Genomic DNA, 26,095 nt, shown 5'->3' on the forward strand with positions numbered 1-26,095 from the left:
ATTGTGAGGGACAGGATTGGCTCTTCCATCTCAAAAGTTTGCCGACCCCTGGTCTAGCCCAAGCCTGGAACATAATATTCAAGCCCCTTTGGATGTACTGTGGCATCAGCCTGTCACTTATTATAAAGTTAATTAATAAGAATTGTTAACCACCACTGTCGAAGAAAACAGAGTTAGACTATTCCATGAGTGTAGGCCTTAGATATTTGATCATACTGTATTAGTTAGCTAGGGCTGCCAGCTGGCTTAAACAACAGAAATTTACTTATTGCCTCACACTTCTGGAGGCTAGAAGTCCAAGATCAAGGTGTCAGCAAGGTGGGTTCCTTCTGAGGGCGGTGAGGGAGAATCTGTTCCATGCCTCTCTCCTAGCGCCTAGTGGTTTGCTGGCACTCGTTGGCACTCCTTGGCCTGTGGGAGCATCACCCCATGTCTACCTTCATCTTCACATGGCCTTCTTTTTGTGTGCATGTCTGTGTCCCAATGTCTTCCTTTATATAAGGACACCTGTCACATTGAATTAGAGGTCAACCCTACTCCAATAGGACCTCATCTTAACTAATTACATCTGAATGACCCTATTTCCAAATAAGGTCACATTCTGATGTACTGGGGGTTAAGACTTCAACCTAACAAATTTTTTTTGGCAGGAGGGAGGGGCCACAATTCAATCCACAGTACATACGTTTCAGGATCTAGTTGGTTACAGGTTTTGCAGGGAAGGATGGAAACTTTTGTCCAGTCGTACAATGAAATCAGAGCCCAAAAGCTCACTGAGCCAGCTGGATCTGCTCAATGTCCCTGAAGCCACCCCCACTGTCGCGCACCACCATCACACATGGTAAGTGTTCTTGGCGCGGGCCCCACACTTTTGAAGACCGCAGTCTGCCCCAGGACCCACCAGGTCTCATTGACAGCCCAGCCTTTCCCTCCACGAGAGACTCTAAATGACAGCAAGGAAGACTTGACAGCTAAAGCGGGGCCCCTGACACCTGCCAATCAATGGCAAGCTACCCAAGTCACCCAAGGACCTAGTGGCCCACAGAATCGCCAAAGTCAATGAAAGAGATTTCCAGGACAGGCTGTTGAGGCTTTCCTATGGGAAGACCGACCAGCCACACTGAGGAGCAGCCTGATGCTCTACAGACCAGCCCAGTGGACAACTGGACCCCTCAGGGACTCCACTCCCTGGGTTCAGACCCCGGCTCTGCTCCTTTCCAGCTTTGTGACTTCCCCTTTCTGGGCCTCAGTTTCCTCATCTGTCAATGGATGTGATAATAACGGCACTTACAACCTAGAGTTACTGTGAGGATCAACAAGCGAATTCATGCACCCGGAAGTGAGGGGGTCGGGAGGGCGGGGCACAGAAATACCGGCAGGCAGGGCCAAGTTCTACCACAGATGTGAAATCGCATCATTGCCTACTTCAGTCAGAAAGCCTCCTAAGTGCATGATTTGCTGTGACTCAAGAGCGTACTAGAGGCACTTGAGAAATGTCATTGAAGTCCAATGGCAGAGAGGGACCTCTACAGCTCTGTTCCTAGGACCCTGTGCATGAGGATGCTAGATTGAGTTAGTAGAGACGAGCTTCTTCATTAAAATGGTAAAATCTATCGCCTCCTAGAGTAGCACCCTAGAGGAAAGCTGTGGGATGCAGGTGCCCAGGGCAGCAACATCACCTGGTATTTTCCTCCATTTTCGAGTCTGGGACACAGCAGTGTCCTTCCTTCCTTCCTTCCTTCCTTCCTTCCTCCCTCCCTCCCTCCCTCCCTTCCTTTTGCCTTCTTTCCTTCCCTCGTGTTTTAGAGTAGAACCTTTCTGCCAAACAAAAATCTTAAACAGAACCCCAACATCTAAAGTAGGCAAATATTATACAATATTTTAGTAGCACAAAATGTACAATGTGATATCACATAACATTTGATTCAACAAAAACGTAACTTTTCTTCATTTAAAATTGTACTTGCCCGGGGCCCTTGCACCTGCTGTTCCCCTCTGCTTGGAACACTCTTCCCCCAGACCCCTGTGTGATTCACTCCCTCCCCTCCTCACATCTCCCCCCAGATGCCACCTTCCCGGCTGGCCATCTACTTAAAGGAACCAACACTCCCCACTGCTAGCGGTCACCCTCCCCATGGCCCTGTTTTATATTCCTCCACAGCACTTAGCCTGATGTCTACAGCTTCCGTCTTTGTTTTGTGTCTGTCTCCACCCCTGTGAAATACGAGCTTCACAAAGGCAACAATTTGATGGCTGTTTTGTTTGTTGCTGGATCTCAATGCCTAGAACAGTGCCTGGCACATAGTAGGTATTCAATACATTGCTGATGAATATTTGATAGCAGTACCACGATTCAAGGCAAACACACACATCTGAAACTGGGTGTGAATTAACGCAATAAAAAAAGAGTCTGGCTCCACTTTTGACGTGTGGCTGTTGACAGCTTCCCAATCCCCAACTCCCCCACCCCGCCTTCTCCCCTTTCCAATTCTGCCCCGCATCTGGGCAAGCTGGTAAGAAAGCCCAGGTGCTCCTTCTCTTGGTGCTGGCGGGGAGCTCAAACCACATTGCAACAGGGGAACCCTTGCCCCAACTCCATTCCCTAACCACCATAAAACCCTAGGCCAGTCACCCCTGAAGCTGATTTCAGGTCGCCACGGGAGCCTTCCCATGCTGCCCAGAAAGCCTCATGATGTGAGTAATAAGTCACTTCATACCCTTTTGGTGCATGTGTGGTGTCAGTCTTGACCCCGGAACCAAATTTTGAGTCAAGAGTCTCTGTGAAGTAACGCAGCAATGAAAACCGGCTGCTATCCCATCAGCCCCAGCTCCCAGGCGAGCTCTGTGCTTCCTTTGTTTGCGTTACATCAAGGAAATCCCCATTTGTGAAATTAGGGAGGGGGGAAGTAGTAACGATTTTCTTTCTATCAGGTTATCTTGCAACCTCAGGACACTCTTTAATGATTAGTGGATTTGGAAGCTTGAAAGCAAAACGGAGCAAGCAGGCCAATCTAGAAGGCAGCCTTGGCAGGGAGCCCAGGCCACATAGCACCTGATCTGCTATTGATTATCATGGATGAGCCCCTCTTCGGGGCCTGGCACCTTGCTGACCCCTTCCCATGCATGAAGGTATCTGATCCTGTGGGGTGCGAAGTGCTATGCTCATCTTACAGCACCTAGCAGAGTGCCTGGCACCTCGTAGGCACTCAATGAATCCTTGTTCAGTGATGGAGCGATGAAGGATGGGAAACTTGGAGAGGTGAAAGACTTTGTTCAAGGTCTTTGGTAAAAGGTGGATCCAGAATTCCAGCTCAGGTCTACCTGATTTGGAATTGTAAAGATGGGAAGCCTTCTGCCCTGCAGGCATAAGAGTATTCTTTAGCAATGATCAGTCCCGAGACAGTAAGACAGTGTCTTAATGGTCCTCTCTCCTCCTCCCTCTCTCTTTCTCTCTCTCTCTCTCCCTCCCTCCCTCCCTCCCTCCCCCTCTCTCTCTCTCTCTCTCTCTCTCTCTCTCTCTCTCTCTCTCTCTCTCTCTCTCTCTCTCTCTCTCCCTCCCTCCCTCCCTCCCTCCCTCCCTCCACCTCTCTCTAGTTTTTTGGTTAAGTCTGTGAAGATGGGCCGCGGATATTTCACCATGCTGAGGGAGGAGAATGCATTGAAAAAGAGACAACAACTTCAGAAACTGAAAGAGGAAGAAAGACATAAATTCCAACCGGCCAGAAAGATCTCAGAAATCCATTACGGGGCTATTCTCTTGGCGTAAGTAGACACAGTAGCCATGACTCTAGCGGTCTTAGGAAGAACCACGGAGAATGAGCCCTGCCTGGTTGGGCTGAGAAATGGCAGCCGTCTCAGAGTGGGAGCCCCATCTCAGGCTGGTGCCCAATGACGATGTGTAGCGTGGTCCAGCCTACCTTGTCAGTCTCCCCTTCTGGTAGTCAGTGGAATATCTTCTACCACCTATGTCTGCCCTCACATCCCGATGCCAAGAGCTACACAGGACATCCTGCTGGTCCCCAAATATGCCTCTTTCCCTTTCCCTCTCCCTCCCAGGCTTGCTCCTACCTCCGGGCCTTTCCCCATGCTGTTCCTTGGGCCTTAAATGCTCTTCCCTACATCCTCTTCCAACTGAAGTTCTACTGATCATTAAAAGCCCAGCTGAAATGCCGCCCTCTCCTGGTTTCCTGGATTTCAGCCCAACCACCTCAAGAACCCATTTGGACTCTGGGTTCCCATAATGTGTTTAATGCTCATTCGCTTTAATCCACATCAGTGTTCTGGACCCTCACTTGAAACCCCAGATCCTAGCTCCATGTCCACCCAAAGCGGCAGACAAACAGTGTTTGCTGGTTTGTTGACTAAAGTAGCCAACTCCCCCCTTTTTTTTTAAATAAAAGTCTTTCCTCCCATTGGGGGAGGATCATCATCAGACTGGTCCGTTATGAAACATCCATCCATATCACAATAGCAATTATAATAATAGCAACCACAATAATTATGAGTATCTCTATATGCTTTATGCACACATTTTTGTCTAAATTTCAAAACATTCCTATGAGATGGGTAATATTAGCCCCATTGTAGAGATAAGGAATGAGGCTTAGAGATGACTCAGGCTATAAATTAGAAAGCATCCCTGAGTCCAAACCAAATGACACCAAAATCCATGGACTGCACCCTTCGGCGTGGACAAAATCCTAGGGTCCTTAGCTCATGCAGACTGAATGAGGCACAAAGCAGGGATAGAAAGGAGGTGCTGAGGCAGGTAGAGAGGAAATACACGGTACAAATGGCTGCCACTGCAGCCACTGGCCAACTAGAGCAGCGGTCTCAGCTCTGGCTACACATTAGAATCCCCTGGGAAGGTTTTAAAATCCCAGCGCCCAGAGTACACTGCAGACCAATTACACCAGGCTCTATGGGGGTGTTACCTGGACGCAGTTATTAAAGCCCCCCTAGATGATTCCAGGCTGAAGCCAAGGTTGAGAGGTGTTGTGCTAGGGCTATCTTCAGGAACCCAAATTGCCAAGTTGTGGCTAAAAAGGAAATGGAACCCACAGTAGATACCCCCTGTCAGCTGTATCATTTCCCAAATTCTATTCTTCACCACGTTAACTCAAAGAAATATGAATACAAGTAAGTGCTTCTTAAAAACAAAGGATCCTATCAGTAGAAGTATAGAATGTGGGACCTATGTGTGTCTGGCTTCTTTCTCTTACCATAATGTCTTTGAAATGCATCCCTGACAGAAAGCAGAGAGGTGGTTACCAGGGGCTAAGGGAGCGGGGAGAAGGGAAGGGAAGTAACTACCTAATGGGATTGGGTTAATGTCCTTTGGGGGCGATAAAAATATTTTGAAACTAGATTGAGGTAATGGTTGCACAACCATCAATTTCAAATGCCATTGAATTCCACCCCGTAAAACCCTTTCAAACAGTAAGGGATGACCACTTCTGCCATGTTTTTCTCCTTTACTTTCAGACTACAAACCCATTTACATCACTTCTGACAGCAAGTATGTGGGGTTTCTCCCCACACACACAACAAGCAATTCTCTGCAACATCAGCTGGGCGTCCTGCCATCCAATTCAGTTCTGACACTATTTACCTGGACACAGCATCAGATGCCACAGGTTAAGGGCTCAGTCCCATGAGACTGCTCCCATATCAGATGCCAATCACAAGTCCCAGACTGTCACCTGTACTTCTGACTGACCGACCAGCTATAAATCAGGGTTCCCAGAACTCTCTCCTTGGGTTTGATCATTTTCTAGAATGGCTCACAGGACTCTGGGAAACGCTGATTTATATTTACCAGTTTATTATATTACAAAGGATCCTGATGAACAACCAGATGAAGAGGTATCTAGGGCAAGGTCTGCAAGGGTCCCAACCACAGGAGCTTCTGTCCCCACGGAGTTGGGGTGCACCACCGTCCCATTTTGTGGATGTATTCACCAACCCAGAAGCTCTCCGAACCCTATACTTTGGGGATGTTTATGGAGGCTTCATCACGTAGGCATGATCTATCATGAACTCTGAAAGCTCCAATCTTCTAGTCATAGCTTGGGTCTTTCCGGTGACCAGCCCCCATCCTGACGCCAACCAGGAGCCCACCCAGAGTTGTCTCATTAGAACAAAAGACCCTCCGATCATCCAGGAAACGCCAAGGGATTTAGGAACTGTGTGCCAGGAACCAGGGTCTAAGACCAAATATTAGAACAAAAGGTGCTCCTAGTGACATTATCACTTAGGAAATGACAAGGTTTTAGGAGTTCTGTGCCAGAATCCAGAGGCAGAGGCCATATGTATGTGTGTTCTCTTATTTCACAATGCCCATCCCCTCAAGTTCAGGGGGTGAAACGGGAATCTGGGGAGAATCCCAGAGGTGTGACTTTTGAGCAGGATCTTGAATGCTGAATGGAGTTCACTGGTTGACAAAAAAGAGGTGTGATGAGACACATCCATATCAGCCCACTAGAAACCCCCGCAGCCAGCATTCCTGGTTAGGAAGCCCAGGGCTGAAAAAGAAGGGTGTGACAGTATTTGTCTTTTTTTTTTTTTTTTAAGATTTTTATTGGGGAATTGGGGGGATGGGAACAGTGCTGGGGAATTGGGGGAAGGGGAACAGACAAGTTGCTGTCCTTTTGTTCTTCAGTCTAGTTGTGGAGGACGTTGCTTCACTGTCCCAAGCTGGCACCATCATTGCACTCTTCCTGGGCGAGGCAGATCAGTCGCCGGCTTCTGGACGGCAACTCACGGTGGCTGCTGGCCGCTTACGCTGGCTGCTGGCTACACATGGTAGCCCATGGCAACCCACTGCCACAGGGGCTGCAGCTTACGCCGTCACTGGCGGCAGCCCAGCTCCAGGTTGAGCTATTGTTCAGCATCTTAGCTGTAGAGGGCAGTGTCACTGGCCCTCATATGTGGGATCCGAACCGGAGCCCTCTGGCATCCCAAGCCAGATCTTAACCATCGCGCCACTTGGCCAGCCCAGTATCTGTCTTTTGCCAAAAGTCAGAAATATTATTTTCAGAGTAAAAAAAAAAAGCTCAAGTCAGGACTTAAGCCACTTCCATCCAGTCACTCAACAGGCCACCATGGAGGTGTCCTCATGGGCCCCTGAAGGGAAGGCATCTCCAGAAGCTAGGAGGGTGGAGGAGGGGGCGCGGTTTTCTTACCCTCTCCATGAGGGTCCCAGGAGCTCAGTGCAAATTCTGCCTCCCCTGAGCCATAAGATGCTCAGAGAGTGACATAGCTGGCTGGCAGCTTTTCCCTGGGATAAAGAGAAGGAATGAACTCGTGACACTTTGGTGCAGGAGCGGTGCTCAGATTAATGGGCACTGGGGAAGGGGGTGGCATCTGTTAAAGATCCTCTTGTGGCTGCTTAAATAGTTCGGTTGTAACACTTCCCTTGTTTGCATGGGGTTTTTAAGCCATGGTCACAAGACACAATGCTCCCCACTCCGATCCATGTTTCGGTATGCGAGACATGGTTTATTTAAAGTTTAATAAGTTGAAATATGCATGAGATCAGTCCTCTTATAGACATCGGTCTGGTTATGTCCTATCTGGTGAATTCTAGGAGCTGTACAGGGCTGGTTATTAAAACATAACTGGAGGCCATTACTGCAACGCAGCCATCATATGCAGACAGGTGGGAGGCAGGGGTTATAAAACAGCACCGACAGACTGTCCATACCAGTCCAGAGCAGTGGTGAAGAGCACAGGATTGGGTTCAAGTCCCGGCTTCACCCATACAGCTGTTTAACTTTGGGGCAAATGTCTGTACCTTTCTGAACCTCCTTTTTCTTCACCCACACGAATGGCACCAAACTCCCAAGTTTGTTGTGAGGATTAAATGAAATAACGCTTAGCACAGAGCCTGGCATATACTAAATTCCTGGTGATCGTGAGCTATTATTATACAGTAAAGAGAATTTGATCTCTCCGGGCTTCAATTACCTAAAATCCACAGATTTATGGCTAAAAATCTTCATTTCCAGGCAGGCTGGAAAGCATCTCACATCTAAGAGCTATGCTTCTGTAACTCCAATCACAGAAGTATCAAAAGTATAAGTGTTCGTTTTTAAGTGCTTTTTTTAACAAGGTATTTGATCTTGCGCATTATAAAAGCCAAAGGGATTATTTTTCTCCCCTCTGGATCTAAGACCCGAGGATAAGTTCTTTTAGACAAAAGTTTTAAGTCTGACAAACTATGCAAGCGAGAAAGAAAATCAAGCGTGTCCCCAAAGGTTTCTGCCTGCGAGCAGTCTTTCCCACTGTGCTCGATGACCTCGTTTTTCAGCTGCAAATTCAGCTGAAAAGGTGGGAAAAAAAACAACAGCTAGAATTTGTCTTATTATTGTGGTGGAGAGAAGACATAAAGCCAGCGATGATGAAGGCGTGTAAAAGCTGGGTTAATTTCGACATATTCTAAACCACTGGGGGAAACGGCTGAGCCAGTGAAACTGGGCACCCCAAGGTATCGCTTGTGGCGTCCTCAGCTCTGGGGTTGAATAAAGAGCCCATGGGAATGGAAATCAGGAACCTAGATTCTGGTCCTATTTTTCAGTTAACTCTGTGACCCCAGGGTTGGCCTCACATTTCTAGAAGGAAGGTAAATTCCTACTGTGTGCCCCCACTTCTTCTCTGCCCGTCCACGGTAGGCCATTCTCCAAACAGCAGCCAAAGGATCCTTTTCAGATGCAAGTCAGCTCAAAATCCTTTCCTCTCATTCAGCGAAAAGGCCAAAGTCTTTGCAAGGGTCCCCAAGGCCCCTGTTCTCTCTCCACCCTCCTCCGCCTTCTCTCTCTATTGCTCACTCCACCCCAGCCACACTGGCCTCTGTCTCTACAGCACAGTCCCACCTCAGGACATTTGCACGTGTTGTTCCCACCGTCCAGAAGGCTCTGCCCCAGATATCTGAATGGCTCACTCTTTTACACTCTGCAGATTTTAAGCAAATGTGACCTTCTCGGGGACACCTTCCTAATCACCCTGCTTAAAATTGCAACTCCCAGCCTTTCTGAACCCCCCAGTCTGCTTTTTTTCTCCCTATAGCATATATCATTATCTAGTACGGGGAGGGGAGGCCGCGTTGGCCAAATCCAGCCCCAGGCTGATTTTTGTGAATAAAGTTTTATTGGAACACTGCCATTACATATTGTTTACATACTGTCCATGGCTGCTTTGTCCCACAAAGCCATAAATACCTGTCTGGGTCTTTAAGAAAATATATCTGGCTCTTAGTCTAGTACACTAGTAGACCACGCAATTTACCTATCTATCCTGCTTATTCTCTTCACTCATCCACTAGAATATGCGCTCCACAAGAGAAAGGGTTTCATCTGCTCTGTTCATTGGCTGCATCTAAAACCTTCATCTCTCGAGTCATAATTATCGCCTGGCACATAGTTGGTGCCCAGTCATATCTGCCAAGTAACCCCTGGCAAGAGAAGGTGTTGAAAACTGCTGTTCTGGTTCACTCCATTTCTCTCTTTCTGCTTCTCCTCCAGCACGTATAATGACGAGAAGACTAAGAAGGTGGCGCATGAAGTCATATTTCGCCCATTCACCCCGATACACAGCTGCATCATCTCGCCGTCGCTACCTGAGGCTCATGTGTAAGTAGAGCTCACCCCTGGCTAGTCTGCCTTGCTAGCTTCTGAAGCAAGGTCAAGGTGAAATGCCTCCACCAGCTAGCGCGTCCGGGGCTGTGGAGTTGTTCCTTTGTCCTCTTGAAAGGGCCACGGAGCCTGGAGCCGACAACAGTAGTTGGCGTGTAAAAATCACAGACAGCAGACCGGTGGTTTAGAGCTAAGTGGCAAATCAGCTAGGGCTGAGTCATTCCATTCTTTCCCAAGCCAGACGCGCTAATGTCAAATAGTTTGCAAAGCCTGATAAAATCTGTCTCCAGCCCTCGCCAAGCGTGTTGCGACAACACCTCAGCCAGGGCTCAGGGGACACGTTTTTCCCCAAGCCTCAAGGAGCTATTTCCCAGAGAAGCCCTGCCATCTTCTGACCTGAGGCATGAACTCATCATGGCATGGTGGAACGGGCTAATCAACCCTCCCAGAACAACCTGGCTTTCTAAAACCTTGACATCTTGTTCCCCTTGCATCGGTGCCAGAGAATTTCAAGCCCAACTTTTTCTTTTTCGCTAGTTAGCATTTTTCAATGGGAAGGTTTCAAACACAGAGATGGAAGCATTTGACTTGAAGGCAGGGTTTCTCAACCTCAGCGTGATTGACATTTTAGGGACAAGAAATTCTTTGTCGTGGGGGACTGTCCTGTGTATTGTAGGGTGTTTGGCCGCATCCGTGGCCTCTACCCACTAGATGCCGGTAGCACCCCACCCCTCAGTGTGACAACCAAAATGTTTTCAGACATTGACAAATGTCCCCAGGGAGCAAAATCGTACCCCCACACACTCCCACCACCTCTCCTTCCTTGTTGAAAACTACTTTAGGGCAATGAACATGGTGCAATGAATTCGAGATTTCTCTGTCCACTCATTTGTCAAATATTTATTAGGTCCCTACACTGTGCACAGTAATATGGAGCTACTGAGTGCTCTTGTAGGCATTATCTCATTCAGGCCTCTCGTGTAGTATACTGTTAGCCCCTCTGTGCAGACAAGAAAGCAGAAGCTCAGAGAAGTGTACTTGCGGCCCAAGCTCGCAGAACTCAGCATAAGGCTGCACTGCAGCTTTAAGCCAAGTCTGTCTGACTTCAGAGCCCGAGCTCTCACCACCGCACACTACCCAGAAAGTGTGTCCCAGCGCCTTACCTTGGACGAGCTCATGATATGTGTACTTGCAGAGTAAAATAATGCAAAAGTGAAATCAGAGGGCAAGATGGCAGACAAAGTAGGATCATTAATTAGAGCATTTAGTTCATGGATGGAAGATGCCACCACCATCACCACCATCAGCAGTTTACCATCGCCACCACCATCATGATCATCACCACCATCAGCATCACCACCATCATCACCATCATCATCATTACCATCACCACCATCATCACCACCATCACCACCATCACCACCATCATCACCACCATCATCACCATCACCACCATCATCACCATCACCATCATCACCACCATCATCATTACCATCACCGCCATATCCATCATCAGCATCCTCACCATCATCATCATCACCATCGTCATCATCACCGCCATCATCACCATCACTGTCATCACCACCATGTATTTGGACACATCCCTACCTCTCCCTAATATTCTGGCCTTTGATGCCCCACTCCCCAGTTTCCTCCCACCTCCCTCTGATGGATTTTATTATTGTCTTCTTTTTTTTTATTGTGAAATAAGCATTTTTTTAAATTAGGTTCAGCTGTACAACACAGTACAATAGTTATACTTATGATTGACTTCTTGATGGACATCTTTGTTCAGGGACATTCCAATTGGCAGCTGAAGATTGACACTCTTCAAACACCTTGCAAAAATAGGCCTTGCTATTTCTCATAGCGTGCCGTGGAAACACTTGCACTTCTGCCTGTCTCTGCCGTGGATGAGTCCTCTGAGACAAAGTGGTGCAATCCGTGGTTCTTAGACTTTCACTTGCATCCCAGTCACCTGGGGATGGGGGTAGTGGAAAGCCTGGGAAAATGTACATTCAGGTGGCCCGCCCTCAATTCATTTGGTCTGAGCAAACTGGGGCTTGACTCAACTGTGGAAGTGCCTGGAGAGTTTCTTGATCATCTTCCTTCAATGCCAGATGGGGAAACTAAAGCCCAAAGAGGAGACAGAACTTGCCCAAGTTCTCACAACAGAGACCCTGATCTCCTAAGTCAGACCTTTGTGCCAGGTTTATTAGGTAGGCTGCTATTATTATTATTATTATTATTATTATTATTATTATTATTATTATATGCCTCAGACCAGGGATTAGCAACCTTTTTTAAAGGGACAGACAGTAAATATTTGAGCCTATGCAGACCAGACGGTCTCTCTTACAACTACTACTTAAGTTTGCCGTTGCAGCATAAAAGCTACAGTGAGTGGATGTGGCCATGTTCCAAAGAAGTTTTATTTGCAAACACAGGCAGTAGGCCCACTGGTTGTAATTTGCCGACTCCTATACTAGACGGAAGGCTGCCCTTTCTTCTCCTTAGCTGTTAAAAGGCTCTGCTGCATTTGATGACTGTATCAGTAACCTACTGTTCTATTCCAGCCCACCTCAAAATGGGGTGGCTTAAGGCAGCCACCATTTGTTATTGCTCACAGGTGTACAGGTCAGCTGGGTGGGTCTGCTGGTCTAAGTCCACTCAGCGGATCCTGGCTGGGCGTGTGTATGTGTGTGCACCCAGCTGATGCACGAGCTGAAGGCTGGCCCAACCAGGATGGCCTCATTCACAGGTTGTTGGCAATGGTGACAGGAGTGGCTAAGCCACATGTCTCTCATCATCCTAGCCTGGGCTTATTCACACGGTGGTCATGAAGGTTCTAAGAACAAGAACCTAAGCACCTAGTCTCTTGAGGCTTAGGCTCAGAATGGACACAACGACCCTTCCACCACCTTCTACTGGCCAAAGCAAGATATCAGTCCAGCCCAGATATAAGGAATGGAGGGAAAGACTCCATCTCTTGATGGGGGAGATGCAAAGTCACACGGTCAAGTGTGTGGATGCAGCGATGGAAGGGTGGGGCATCGGGGCATTTCGTAATCAGTCTACCAAAACGCATCAGGGCAGGGCCTGCCTGGTCAATTCTCAATTTCTCAGTCATTACATCAGCCAATGTGGATCACAGCTGGTCAGTCCCTTCAATTGCAATGCAATTGTTCCCCCAACCAGCTGAAGATTCTGAATCGACTTTAAGGGGATCAATCCAATCATGTCAAGGGAGACTTGACCCTTATCTTTAAAGGGGAAGAGGAAATGGTCTCTAAGAATGAGAAACAGCCACTCCTTTCCTCTCTGAGGTCACTGACCTGTCCCTCACAGGCTTTGATGGGCAACCGTACAGCGAGAGCAGAGTCTGAAAAGTGTGTCCAGTTTTGCCCATGGCAGTCAGCATGGAGTGCCTGGAATGCCTTTATGTGCACTTTTCCAATTTCTCTTAGTAAACAACGACAACAAAACATCATTTTCAGGCCCGCCGGGTGGCTCAGTTGGTTAAGAGTACAGGCTCTGAGCAACAGGGTTGCCGGTTCGATTCCCACATAGGCCAGTGAGCTGCCACTGAACTGCCAACGGACGGCTGGATGGCACAGCTGATGAGAGCACAGCATGCTCTTAACAACGAGGTTGCCAGTTCAATTCCCTCATGGGATGGTGGGCTGCGCCCACCCACAACTAAGATTAAAGGACAACAACTTGACTTGGAGCGGATGGGTCCTGGAAAAACACAATGTGCCCTTCCCCAATTCCCCAATTAAGAAAATCTTTAAAACAAAACAAAAAAAACATCGTTTTCTTCTCAGGGATGCTTATGCCTACTCATGTTCTGGCTGGTATGGCAGTTTCAACAGAGTGGGCGATTTGGGTGTGCTGACCCCTGGGTGCTCGCCCTGAGTTCTGCACACAGGGGTTTTCTAAGCAGGCTGTGTGGGCCCTTGATTGCCCTGGCTGCAGGGCTCTCCGCTGTGAACAGTAGAGGGGGCATCTCGCCAGGCTTTTCGGACCTTCCTGGGGTTATGGTGAGGGTGACGTGCGGTGTCTGGCACAGGGCCAGGCACATGGCACAGTGAGCTGCTGCTCTCATAGAAATGCTGGACATGGCCCAGGGCCCAGAGCTGCCAAAATGTGGTTACCTAGAGGAACCAAGGTGGTATTACGGGGAAAGAAAAAGACAACAACCAGAAGGGATGTGGGCTTACAGGTCCTTTACCTTAGAAGCGAGGAAATAGGAAATAGTTTGTAGAAGGAAGGAAAGGTGGAAAAGGGGGGCCCCAGAGAAGTAAAAAGAGAGCTGCTGACTCTGGTTTTCCTAAGACCTGGTGGACATGGCCACCCCAGTACCTGGGAACGGGGTATGGGGTGTGTGTGGGCAGTTCCCCTGCAAGCTGAGTGAAATGGACACCGCTCAAGGGATTTCCAGGATAACCAGGGGTCAGCTCCATGGCTGAGCCCCAGAGCCTGGGCTCCACCTTCCAAGGTGGGGCCTTCCTGGAAGCAGGGTGGGTGGACTTCATCCTGTCCCTCTGAGCAGCAAGCCCGGGAGTATCTATCAAGACGGGATGCAGTTTCAGAGAAGAGCAATTGCACAGGTTCATAATGGAAGCATTGCACCCATTAGCTTAGGAGGAGAAAACGTTTGGGGTGGGGGTGGGTGGGTAAGGATTCCACCTTGTTTCCAGGACAAATACTCGTACCACAGCTTAACCCTCTCCTGACCTCACTGTCTGGGTGACCACTACGTCGGCTTCGTCAGTACCTTGACCAATCAGAGCTCAGGCCCATGAAAGCACAGCCTCTGGGGTTAAACAGACTGAGGTTCAAGTCCTCATTATATCCTCGGGGTCAAATCCGAGAGTGATCTTGGGCCTCGAGTCTCTCGTCTGCAAAGAGGACATAATCACAGTACTCTTCTTATACAGTGTTGGGAGCATTCAATGAGATATTCATATCCCATCTCTCACCAACAAGCTGTGTGACCCAGAGCAAAGTGACTGCACCTCTCTGAGCCTCAGTTTCCGCTTCTCTAAAATATGGATAATGACTCACACCCCAGCAGGCTGTTGAGAGAATTAAATATCATTTGTAAAGTGCCCAGTCAATACCTGGCTCATTGTAATACAAGATGCCCCCCTCACCCCAAAATCAGAAAATATAGGTTAGATATAGATTTAAACTGTGTTTTAGTTACATTTTCAAGTAATACAATAATTTCAGTGTGTTTCTCTTCAATATCCAGCTACATTTGCAGGCAAAGGAGTTATAAATTTAAAGGAATAAGTCCAATTGTTAATATGGAGTGGGGAGAGAAGTATAATAAATACACTAGTTTCCCTGTGTCTGCAGACTCCTTCAACACTTAGTGTATTTATTGTGCTTTTATCATATGGACAATTGGAAACCTGCAGGATATTCATTTTCTTCAATCCTCTCATTTGCTCGAGTCAAGACCTGCCACTGTGGGAACCACGCCCCCACCCACCCCCTGCGCCATCATCTCTCCCATCTTGCACATACAAACCCCCAGTAACTGGCATACGGTCATCTTACGTCAAATCGCGGTTCTGCCACATTCTAGCCCAGTGACCTGGCACAAGTTCCTTAAATCCTCTGAGCCTCAGATTCCTCGCCTGTAAAATGGGGCCAATGAACATCTCATGGGCCCATGGTGAAGGTTTAATGAGCTGATGCATGGGAAATACCCATGCCGGGAGCATGGCCCCAGCTCTCTAGCTGGGAGCCAGCACAACTGCTGTCCCTGTTGCTGTAATTGTGAAGAGTGTTATCCTGACAGGTTCCCACTGTGCTCCCTCTCTCTGTCTTTGCAGGGAACCCCTCTTCCGCCAGCTCTGCGCCCTCCACTGGTTTCTCGAGGCCCTGACGATCGACCACACCCACCACACCATGAAGCCCTTGATCACCTGCTGGAATCCAAAGTAGGTCTCAGCCCTTCGACCTGCCATAACTAGCAATCGGCTTGGCAGTGGGGGAGGAAGCGCCTATTTCTTCTTGCCCTCCATTTGCTGGTTTGGGTGGGTGGGTTGCTTTAGGAGCGTTCCTATGTGCCCTGTGGGATCCAAACAGGGGTGAGCTAAGCCCACAGCACACAGTTGTGAGGGCCAGTGTGCACACCTCGTCCCAGCACCTCTTCCTAACTCCACGTTCGGTGACATCACACCGGAAGCTTGAAGTCGATCAGCCCTGGTGGGAGTGTTTACACCACAGGCATTGGCCGGCATGCCACTGGGTGCACAGCTCAATTTCTCTCCACCTCTCTTCTTGGGCCATGTCTCCCCAACACTATTTTTTTATTTGCTCCTCTTCTTTTTCCTCCTCTTCCCTCCTGTCCACTCTTCCCTTTCCCTTTGTTCTTATTTTTCTCCTTTCTCTCAAGGAAATTTGAATTATCTATATGAGATCAGACAATTAAGTTGGCTAACTTTCCACCGTGTAATCTCCACTTGGACCCAAGGGAGTCCTCAGCGCTCTGGTCCCTGGAGAAGCTGGGTTTGCCCAGGCAGAAGCTACAGGATATGTTGTCTAGGCCAAGAAAGGTGTTCTCTGCATCCACCCACCCACCCCACCCCACCCCGCCCTGTTCTACATGAGGCAGCTAATGTGATCCCTTAAAAATGTAAGTCAGGGGGCCGGCCAAGTGGCTCAGTTGGGAGGGCTTGTGCAGAAGCCTTGAGGCCACTGGTGCAGGAAGTGCACTGCACACACAAGGCAGAACAAGGAACAGGCAGGCATGTGACGGCATTGGTTCTTTAAGGAGAGTCCTGTCTGCAAGGATGGAGCAGAAAAAGGTCCTGACCCTTGACTTGATAAATTGGATTTGCTCTGTGAAAATCCCAGGCTGAGTTCAATAAAGTAGTTCCCCCGTAAGTGGGAACTCCCCACTCTCACCCCAATAAGCTAATACTGGTGCTCTCTCACAGCCTTGTCTAGCAGGCGAATTCAGCCTTCTTTCTCTTCCCAAATCCTGATTTTTTTTATTGATTTTTTTTTAGCGGAGCCATCCTGCCCCTGCTGGCAGCTCAGCAGCAGCTCAGCTCGGGCCCGGAATCAAACCGGCAACCCTGTTGCTCAGGGCTCGCACTCTCGAGCGAGCTCTTAACCAACTGAGCCACTCGGCCGGCCCTTCAAATCCTGAATTTTATTTCATGCCTTTCCCCTGAGGACATTTACCAGCCATCTCCCAAACCCCCATCCTTCCTCTCACGCACCAGAGCCCAGATAAACTAACCTCAAATGTAACCAGAAGTCTAAATCATGCCATCTAGCGGTAGACCAGTAACTCCAATTGATTCCCTGTTTTTGGCTGGGATAAATTTAAAACTGTTGTTTCCTTTGATACAGGAGTTTATACCCTTTATTTTTTTTAAGCAGCAGAAGCCCTTTAAGGAAAAATGGAAACCCCAATAAGGTATAACAAATTTTTCAAAATGGAGCTTCTATATGAACCAGGAAGCTGGAAGACCTGGGACCCCTCCCACCCTCGCCAAGGCACCCTAGTTATTTCCAAAATATTTTTGTGGCTCACAGAATTTGTTTGAAGACCACAGCCTTAAAACATTTTCCACCATGTTTTCTTTAAAACAAAATGGCTCAAGTAATACATGAATATAATTTATTCCTATTAAAAATTTTCAAATCTTCAGAAGTATATAATTTTTCTTTATTCTCACTCTCCGCCCCCATTCATTCTCCTCCTTAGAGGAAACTCCTTTTGAAGGTCTGAGGTGTGTCCCTCTTTCGGATCTTTCTAATGCCTTCCCTTTATAAATATATACAGATATATAATTATTTTTACAGAAATGGGATCATAGTCCACATAGTCTTCTCTCTGATTTCTCCCCCTTTTACAATGTCTTATGGACATATTTCCGTGATGGTGTAACAAAGTTTTCACAGTTTTTAAACAGTTTCCACGTGCCTTTAATAGAATACTTGTAGAGTATTCTATGGTATAGATGGACCATATTTTAGATAACCATTTCCCTATTGACGGTTCTCTGGTTTTTGCATTTCAAATTTGACTGTACCGAGCACCCCTGTGCATACATTTTGTGCCCAGTTGAAAAATATTTCTGTTGGCTAGGTGCTGAGAAATGGAATTTCCAGGTCAAAGCAACATCTCAATTTTTTCAGTTGACTGCTTAGATTCTAAGAAAAAGGCCCTTCAGCCAGTAGACTTCTAATAGCATTTCATCTCCCCAAACAAGCTACCCGCGGCAACGTTTTTCGCCTCTGACATTTGGCCACCCGTTCTCCCAAACTGAAGCAAAAACATAATGTAGAATTTGGACTCAGAAGATAAAAAGAACCATCTTTGTTGCCTTTGGCTGGTTTTAGAAGTGTGACCAAAAATTGTCACCTGCAGCAAAAAAAAGAAAGACATAGTGGTCACACTGAGAGTAGTGGAGGTTCTACTGTGACTTGCCAGGGCGGAACCTGACCTAGAACTTCAGCCAGACCTGACAGAAACATGGAGCCCAGGCAAGGTTCCCATAGGAAGTCAGAGTGTTTGATGGGGTTTGTTTTTTTCTAGTGAGCCATTTGCTACTGATGCTGATTTTATTTTTGGGTCAGTGTACTCGTATGCTTATAAATGTTTAATAACTAGATCTCCAAGGGGGAAAAGCCATGATTTGTAGCCATGCCAATTTCCATGGTGGAAATAGTCCCACAGTGGCTGATTTCAAGCTTACCAACATGTCACTGAACTTGCAGTTGGGAAGAGAGGCACAAGTTCAGTTTTTGTGAGTCAGTAGCAGCCAACTCCAGCACACCACTATTTGGGATTGATTTTTAAAATTTTATGAATCTGAGGGTGGGGGGTTGGGGTCGGGGATTTAAGTTCCCTAGAAAGTGCCAGAAAGCATCTTTTTAGTTAGCAAGGAAGGGGAAGGCTATCTTTCTTCTCTTTAATACTTAATCCCTAGTTAAGATATTTTACCCTTTTGCCATAATGTGAATTTCCCCAGATCTTCAAATGAAAATGTTAGAGCCCAGAGGGATTCAGTAATTAAGACCAAGGGCTCTAGCATCAGATGGTCCTGGATGAGTCCAGGCCCTGCTATTTAATAGCTATGTGACCTTAGGCAAGTCACTTAACTTCCCTGGGCCTTTGTTTCTTCATCTATCAAATGAGTTCCTTCCTGAAAAGAGTTGCAGGGATTAAGCAAGATCTGGTACATAGAGCATTTATTACAATATCTGAGACCACAATGAGTGTTCACCAAATAACAGCTTTTCAAGATTAAAATCCCTATTTTAAAGATCAGTTAGCTCTATGATTAGCAATGCCATTGCGACTTAGGCTAGGAAAGAAATGAACTTCTGAGCAGAATCTTACCAACTCGTGAGATCCATGTTCATTGGATGAATAGACAAACATACAGATAGGAAAAAAAGCTACCCAAGGTCAACCAAAATCTTGCAAAGATACGCAATCCAGGCAATGACCCCAAGAGGAAAATACCAAATCTTCAGTTCTCCTGGCTGTGCTTTTCTAAGTTTCCACCAGCAAGCAGCCAGCATCTCCTATTGTTAAAGCCTTTGAAACATAAACCTTGGGCCCTGACACCAACCACGCATTTTCCAGAAGAAAACATCCATTCTACCAGGTACATTTCTATCAGGTACAATGATGGCTGTAGATCCAACCCTGCCCCCTTATGGATTGTATAGTAAGAAAGCCGGGTGGCTCGATACCTCAACGTGGGCTTTTGACAGGCAACAAAATTTTACTAACTGGCAGCTAGTGTGTTGCAAACAACAGACGATCTTTGCAAGTGGCAAGGAGGTCCCATATTTGGATGGATTGGTGGCTGGTTGGGTGAATGGACAGATGACGGATTTTTTTTTTTTTTAAGATTTTTATTGGGGAATTGGGGGAGGGGAACAGACAAGTTGCTGTTGTTTTGTTCTTCAGTCTAGTTGTGGAGGATGTTGCTTCACTGGCCCAAGCTGGCACCATCATTGCGCTCTTCCTGGGCGAGGCAGATCAGTCGCCGGCCTCTGGACGGCTGCTCCCGGCGGCTGCTGGCCGCTCACACTGGCTGCTGGCTACACTCGGTAGCCCATGGCAACCCACCTGCCGTCCCCGGCGACTCACCGGCAGCCCAGCTCCAAGTCGAGCTGTTGTTCAGCATCTTAGCTGTAGAGGGCAGTGTCACTGGCCCTCATATGTGGGATCCGAACTGGGGCCTCTGGCGTCCCAAGCCAGTTCTTAACCAACGCGCCACTCGGCCGGCCCCAGATGACGGGTTTTAAGGTATCCTTATGCATTACATCTGAGTTTATGTTTTACTTGAAAAAAAAAAAAAAAGAAGATGACAACCTTCCCAATTTCATCATGTGGCAATTCAAACACATTATCATTTCCCAGCGTCCCCATTAATTCTACCACTATCAGAGAGTTTATTTCAATGGACAAGATGATCGGGTTTACAACAGAGCAGAAACTGGGCCTTCAATAACGAATGTACTTATTACTCAGAGTGAGAGATGTGAGCCTCTGATTAGGCAAAGACTTGCTTCATCTATAAAGACCCACGAGACTTTATCCAAACCTTTGGGACCAGCTGTGTTTCAGAATTCTGACTTTTTTTTCCTCTTTTTTTGGTATTTTAGAAAGGAAATATGGGGCATATCCCATGTAGCACATCACATTCTCAGAGGGGACTGGGGCAACACCCTGTCATCAAACAGGAAAAAAAATATGAATATTTACACTAAGTATACAAATAAAGGTAAATAAAAGGTATCAATAGCCTCCCACCAGTTCAGGTCCTGTTTTGTTGCCAAATAAGTTATTAAAAAGTTTTTTGGTTTTCAAGACCCTTTGGATTTTGGATATGGGGTTGTGGCTATGTATTATTCTTATTAGAGGCTAACTTTCCAAGTACTGACTAGACATGACTGGACCTTAGCAGAGAAACAGACAAGACCAAGTGCAAGCAAGTACCACAAGCCTTAGTGTCACCTCTTCCCAGTCCCACTCCCTTCTACCCCCCGCTGCCATCTTCCCTAGTCCCTGTGGGAAAGAACAGGGCAGGCCCCTGGCCAAAGAGGGAAATAAAGCTGCCATAAGCTACCCTGTGTGGCCAGCAGCCAGAGTGAGCGGCCGGCAGCTGGTGTGAGCGGCCATCCAATGGCCAGCGAGCGACTGCCTCACCCGGGAAGAGCGCAATGATAATACCAACATGGGCCAGTGAAGCGACGTCCTCCACAACTAGACTGAAGAACAAAAGGACAGCAACTTGTCTGTTCCCCTTCCCTTGATTCCAAGCGCTGTTCCCCTCCCCCAATTCCCCAATAAAATCTTTTTAAAAAAGTACAAATTAAAAAAAAAGAATAAAAAGAGTTACTGATGTACCTTCCAGGCCAGCTATAGGGGGTAGGGAGGAAGAGGGCCGAGCTATTCACCTTGAGTCTCCGAAGTCAATCAGTCATGTGCTCGCCCCTGGAGCTACATGGGACTGTCCCAGAGAGAGAGCACTGGACTTAACTGGGGAGCCCAGCTGGGTATCATCCTGATTTTCATTAAGACACTCAATGGTTGGGCTGCCCCAGCACGAAGAACCCACCCTCCTTTAGAAAAACATAGATGGCTACAAGGCAACCACCCTTTGACGTTTCAAATATGATACAGGCACCTAAAGCCAACTGCTGTATTATAATGAAAATAGCTGGCATTTGAGTGCTTTCTATGTCAAGCATTGCTCTGGGTATATTACCCTAGTTGAGCCTCATGCTAAACTACAGAGGAGGAAACTGAGGCACAGAGAATTTAAGTAACTTGCTCAAAATTCCATAGTTATTATAAATAAAAGCTAAGTCAGAATTTGAACTCAGGTAGCCCAGGCTGCAAAGCATGTGTGCTTAACCACTAAAATGATTGTTTTCTCTGTTTCCAGTTAAAGCCCAATAGTCTGCAATGAATTTAGGGAACAACCTGGTAAATATCTATATATAAATATAAATAAATATACAAATAACTCATTACAAAGTAATATTTGCCTGGGCACCCAGATACAAAAGGGACCTCAACACCAAGATAGTATGATCTATAAGTATATAATTGACTTTAAAAAAAAAAAGCAAGAAGAAAAAGGCCATTCTACACTTATTGCTTTGCAATTAAATTTTTGTTACTTAGCTTAATATATGGGGAACAGCTCTCCATGTCAAAACCTTTTTTAATGACTGTGGAGTTTATCAACCTGTTTAACCAATTCCCCCAAGACCTTTAAGTGTTTGCCAGATTGTCGCTCTTATAGAAAAAAAACAAACTGCAGGAACGTCCTGAACAACACAAATAGCAATTATTCTATTAAAGTTGCTTTCCTTTGTTACGCACCACACCCCTCCCCAACCCTGGAAAGTCTCGTTTTCCTCAAACCCGCTCTTCTCAGGCACTACTGGGGAGAAACCAGACAACATCCCTGCTCTCTAGATTCTGTTTCTAGGGAAGATGGCAGGAACAACAGATAATCAACATGTAATAATCAAGATACTTTGAGATAGTATTAAGTGTCATCAAGAAATTGACAGAGTGGGCTGGCTGGGTTGGCGCAGTTGGTTAGAGCGCGAGCTCTGAGCAACACGGTCACCAGTTCGATTCCCACATGCGCTGGTGAGCTGCGCCCAAGTTGAGCTGTTGCTGAGCTGCCAACAGGTGGCAGGATGGCTCAGCTGGTGAGAGCACGTGCTCCTAACAACAAGGTTGCCGGTTCAACTCCCTCACGGGATGGTGGGCTGCGCCTCCTGCAACTAGATTGAAAAGCAGTGACTGGACTTGGAGCTGAGCTTGCGCCCTCCACAACTAAAATTGAAGGACAACAACTTGACTTGGAGCTGATGGGTCCTGGAAAAACACAATGTTCCCTTCCCCAATTCCCCAATAAAATCTTAAAAGAAAAGAAATTGACAGGATGGTGTGATAGTGACAGGTGTGGGGGGGCATTTTTAAATTGGGTCATCAGGGAAAGTCTCAGAAGGTGACATCTGAATGAAACCCCTGAACTCGCCCACCCTCCTCTCTTCACTGCTTTAGTCACATTTCTCCACTCCTTTACTGAAGTGGCATCTCTAGAGCAGTGGGGGTGGGGGGCAGGGGGTGGCAGGAGGGTCCACGTGCACCTGTCACTCAGGGGGCAGGACAGGGCGTCCCGGGTGGGAGAGCTCAAGAGCTTTCATCTCTATCCGCTCCTCAGTGTAAAATCAGCAGTTACCTCCGTTCTCCATCTCGGTCGTGGACACATGAACATCTCCACGAGACAACAGGTTTCCCACTCTGAAAAGCAGGGGTTTTACCCCAAATGCAGGCTCAGAAAGAGTGAAGTATTTGAGAAAAATTACTCTGATTGCCACTGTGAATAGACATCTTCAAGTGACCACAGTAAGAACAAAATGTGCTTGGTGAATATAGTTAAAAGAGATGCCACGGTGCTTGACACCCCCTTCCCTTGGTTTATGGCCAATACGATCCCCAAGACAGCTTCAGCAGGTGGAAATTATGGTCCAGAAATCATAACCGCTTCTCCCTCACGGATCTGCTGTTGTGTCTCATTCCCACCGTCTGCCCCTCCTCCGAGCCACACTAAGGTCTCCGTTGAAAAAGACATGTTGCTATTAATCGCCTAACTGTATTCAGTTCTCCGGACAAGGCACCCCCGCAAGTTCTTAACAGGCTCCACTTCATTGTCTCTTCACAGCCCTCCCCTGACATAGCCAATATGACTCTTCCCCCAACCTTACACATAAGCACACAGAGGCTCAGAGAGGCTCTGTAACCCACACAAGCACCCACATCTAGGAAGCAGCAGGGCTGGCAGAGGACGCAAACAGCCAGACTGCCCAATTCTTGCACCGACTCTTCACCGCCAAGATACACCACTTTCCTGGTTCTGATGCTTAGAGAGACTTGCCTGAGATCCCAGACAATAAATCAAAGGCATCAATCTGATGACACTAGGTTAAGCCGCCGTAATGAACAGCCCCAAACTCTAGGCGGCTTAACGCAACACACGTTCATTTCCTGTTCACCCTACAAGCCGTCAACCCTGGGCACTGCTCATTCAAGTAACAAGGACCCCGGCTGGTAGATGCTCCACCTCAACACAAGCTTCCACCACCCATGCAGCAGAAGAGAGACTCTGCCTCGAGGACTGGCACCCTAAGTGCCACATGTCACTTTCATTCAGGCATTTTTTTTTTTTAAACAAAGCAAGATACCGTGCTACCCCGGACTTCAAGGAGCCCGGAGACCTGGGGCTATTTGGGGAGCGGCTCTAATGGCCATCCTGCCACGCCATAGGGAAGAGCCCCAACTTGCTTTGCCCTCCTCCCAGAGGTGTGTTGTCAGCCCACGGTGGACCACAAAGCTCCTGTGCTTTATTTCTTTTCCTGCCCCTATTGATCTTCCCTTTTGGTTTATTTGCTACTGAAAATGAAACATCAGAGAGGCTGATTCTGTCGAACCAGGACGTTTCTTTCTCAGTGGCTTTGCAAGAGCAAGGACGCCAGGCTTTTTAAGATCTCTGGGAGGCTTCCTGCATGTTTAGCTCATTTAGCCCGCTGCCTGAAGTTGCAATAGATTTCAGGTCATCTTGGAAGTCGGTGTTATCGGAAAACCTCTGTCTTCCCTGATCCGGTCTGAATAGTTAAGGTTTTGAAAGCTTGGCTGGGACGAGATTTAATTTTAAAAGGGGAAGGGGGTTGCTTTTGAACTTCAAGAAGAAGGCCGGAGGCACAGCAGGGGCTGCGGGGGTGGGGGTGGGGGGGGAAGCCCTGTGGTTTTGAAAGAAACGCTCTAAAAGCGGAAATGCTAAAGCTTCCAGTTGGTGAGCCTTAAATCAGACTTCAAAAGTGTCACTCGTTTAAATACTGTTTATAGGACACAAGCAATGCTGCTCCTTCCCGTGCCTGGATTTTAAATATTCCCTAATTTGATGGCTCAGGGGAGAGGCAGGCAGAACCAACGTTAAATGAGCTTCGCTGTTAATTATTCAAAGGGCTTTTTATTGTGTAATCAAACATAAAGTCTTACAAAAAGCTTGGAGGCACATTCTCACCCCGCCCTCCCCAGCCTTACTTCCACCTTGGCGTGTGGGTGCGATGTGGCTGTGAGCCGGTAGGTGCTCAGAAAGGTTCTGTCCGCCCGAAGGGGCACAGTCCCCTCCCCATTTGGGCTGGTAAAGGCCTTTGATTCTGCTACCCACACCCCTGTGCCATGTGAAGTCGGTTTTAAATAAGGTTGAGCTTGATCTCCTTTTGTCTCCTCCATTGAGGTATCTCCCCCCACCACTGGCACTCGGGCAGCCCCTGAAAACTTCAGACCTCTGTCAGTGCCTTCCTCCATCAAACTGGTCTGGCCATGTCATTCCCTCAAGTCATTGCTCTACGCTAGGTGACAGCCAGCCAAACGATTTAAAGCATGCCAGCCATCTAAAAAGTCCTTTCTGCAGAGTAAAGGGAGATAAAGAAAGAGATTGGATGGATGGATGGATGGATGGATGGATGGATGGATGGATGGATGGGTGGATGCAAGGAAGGAAAGAGATCAATAGATTGACCAATCAATCAATCAATCAGTCTCTGGGTAGAGGTAGTTGACAGAGCACACCTTGAGTCTTCCTGCTTGCTTATCCACAGAGATCCACCGCCCCGTGGCACAAATCCAAAATCCAAAAGGTTCTGAAAACTCCGTTTTTCCATAACGCATTTGGCAGCAAAATCTCACATGACCCAAACTGATTTGGTGGCAAAACTTGACTTGAAGCTATTTATATTCTTTATTGATTCCCCCTAGTGTGAATCTTCATACATATCCTTGCGGAAATATTAATGTGTTTGATTACAGAGTGCTGCCATCGACCCCACTGGAGGGACTAGATTAATACATGACATATGCAGCACATTTCGTTTCCAAAACGCCAAAATTCTGAATTTGGTCCTACATCTGGTCCCATGGGTTCCAGATAAGGGATTATGGGCATGTCGCCAACAGAGCCTGCTGGGGTTTCAGTCTCGTTCCCAGAAAGTTCCCTGCCCCCAGGAGGAGGACCTGAAGCTTATTTAACTGGGGTGTGTGTGTGGTGGGGGAGGGTGGGTGCTCTAAGAAGGAGAATACAAAATTATTATACAAAGTTAGGTACAGGGCCTTGGAGGGACCCACACAAGTGAGGTTCATTGAATTCGTTGTAAATATGCATCGTGGTAAGAGTGACTTAAGCCCCCACCCTGACTTTGTTTTTCTCATCTGTAAAAAGGGATGATAATGACTATATATATCACAAGGTTTTGTTGATATGATTCAGTGAGAATGCACTGAAGCATCTTACATATTAACTTCATACAGAACTTTTGTTCAGTAAACTCCAAACCAGTGATTTTCTTTGTACAACCCACCCCACACGCTCCACCCAGTAAGT

General features: G+C 47.3%; 1 protein-coding gene across 1 annotated transcript in view; it reads left to right on the plus strand.

Moving 5' to 3' along the window:
• Positions 1-26,095, plus strand: part of CCDC60 (coiled-coil domain containing 60) — a 141,948-nt gene that overhangs the window by 92,354 nt on the left and 23,499 nt on the right. The window contains exons 3-5 of the mRNA XM_019649058.1: positions 3,595-3,762; positions 9,522-9,629; positions 15,482-15,589. Of these exons, the coding sequence (XP_019504603.1) occupies positions 3,595-3,762; positions 9,522-9,629; positions 15,482-15,589 (384 nt within the window). The remainder of the gene's footprint in view (positions 1-3,594; positions 3,763-9,521; positions 9,630-15,481; positions 15,590-26,095) is intronic.

The sequence above is a fragment of the Hipposideros armiger genome, unplaced genomic scaffold, assembly GCF_001890085.2.
Source record: "Hipposideros armiger isolate ML-2016 unplaced genomic scaffold, ASM189008v1 scaffold_129, whole genome shotgun sequence".
Lineage (NCBI taxonomy): Eukaryota > Metazoa > Chordata > Mammalia > Chiroptera > Hipposideridae > Hipposideros > Hipposideros armiger.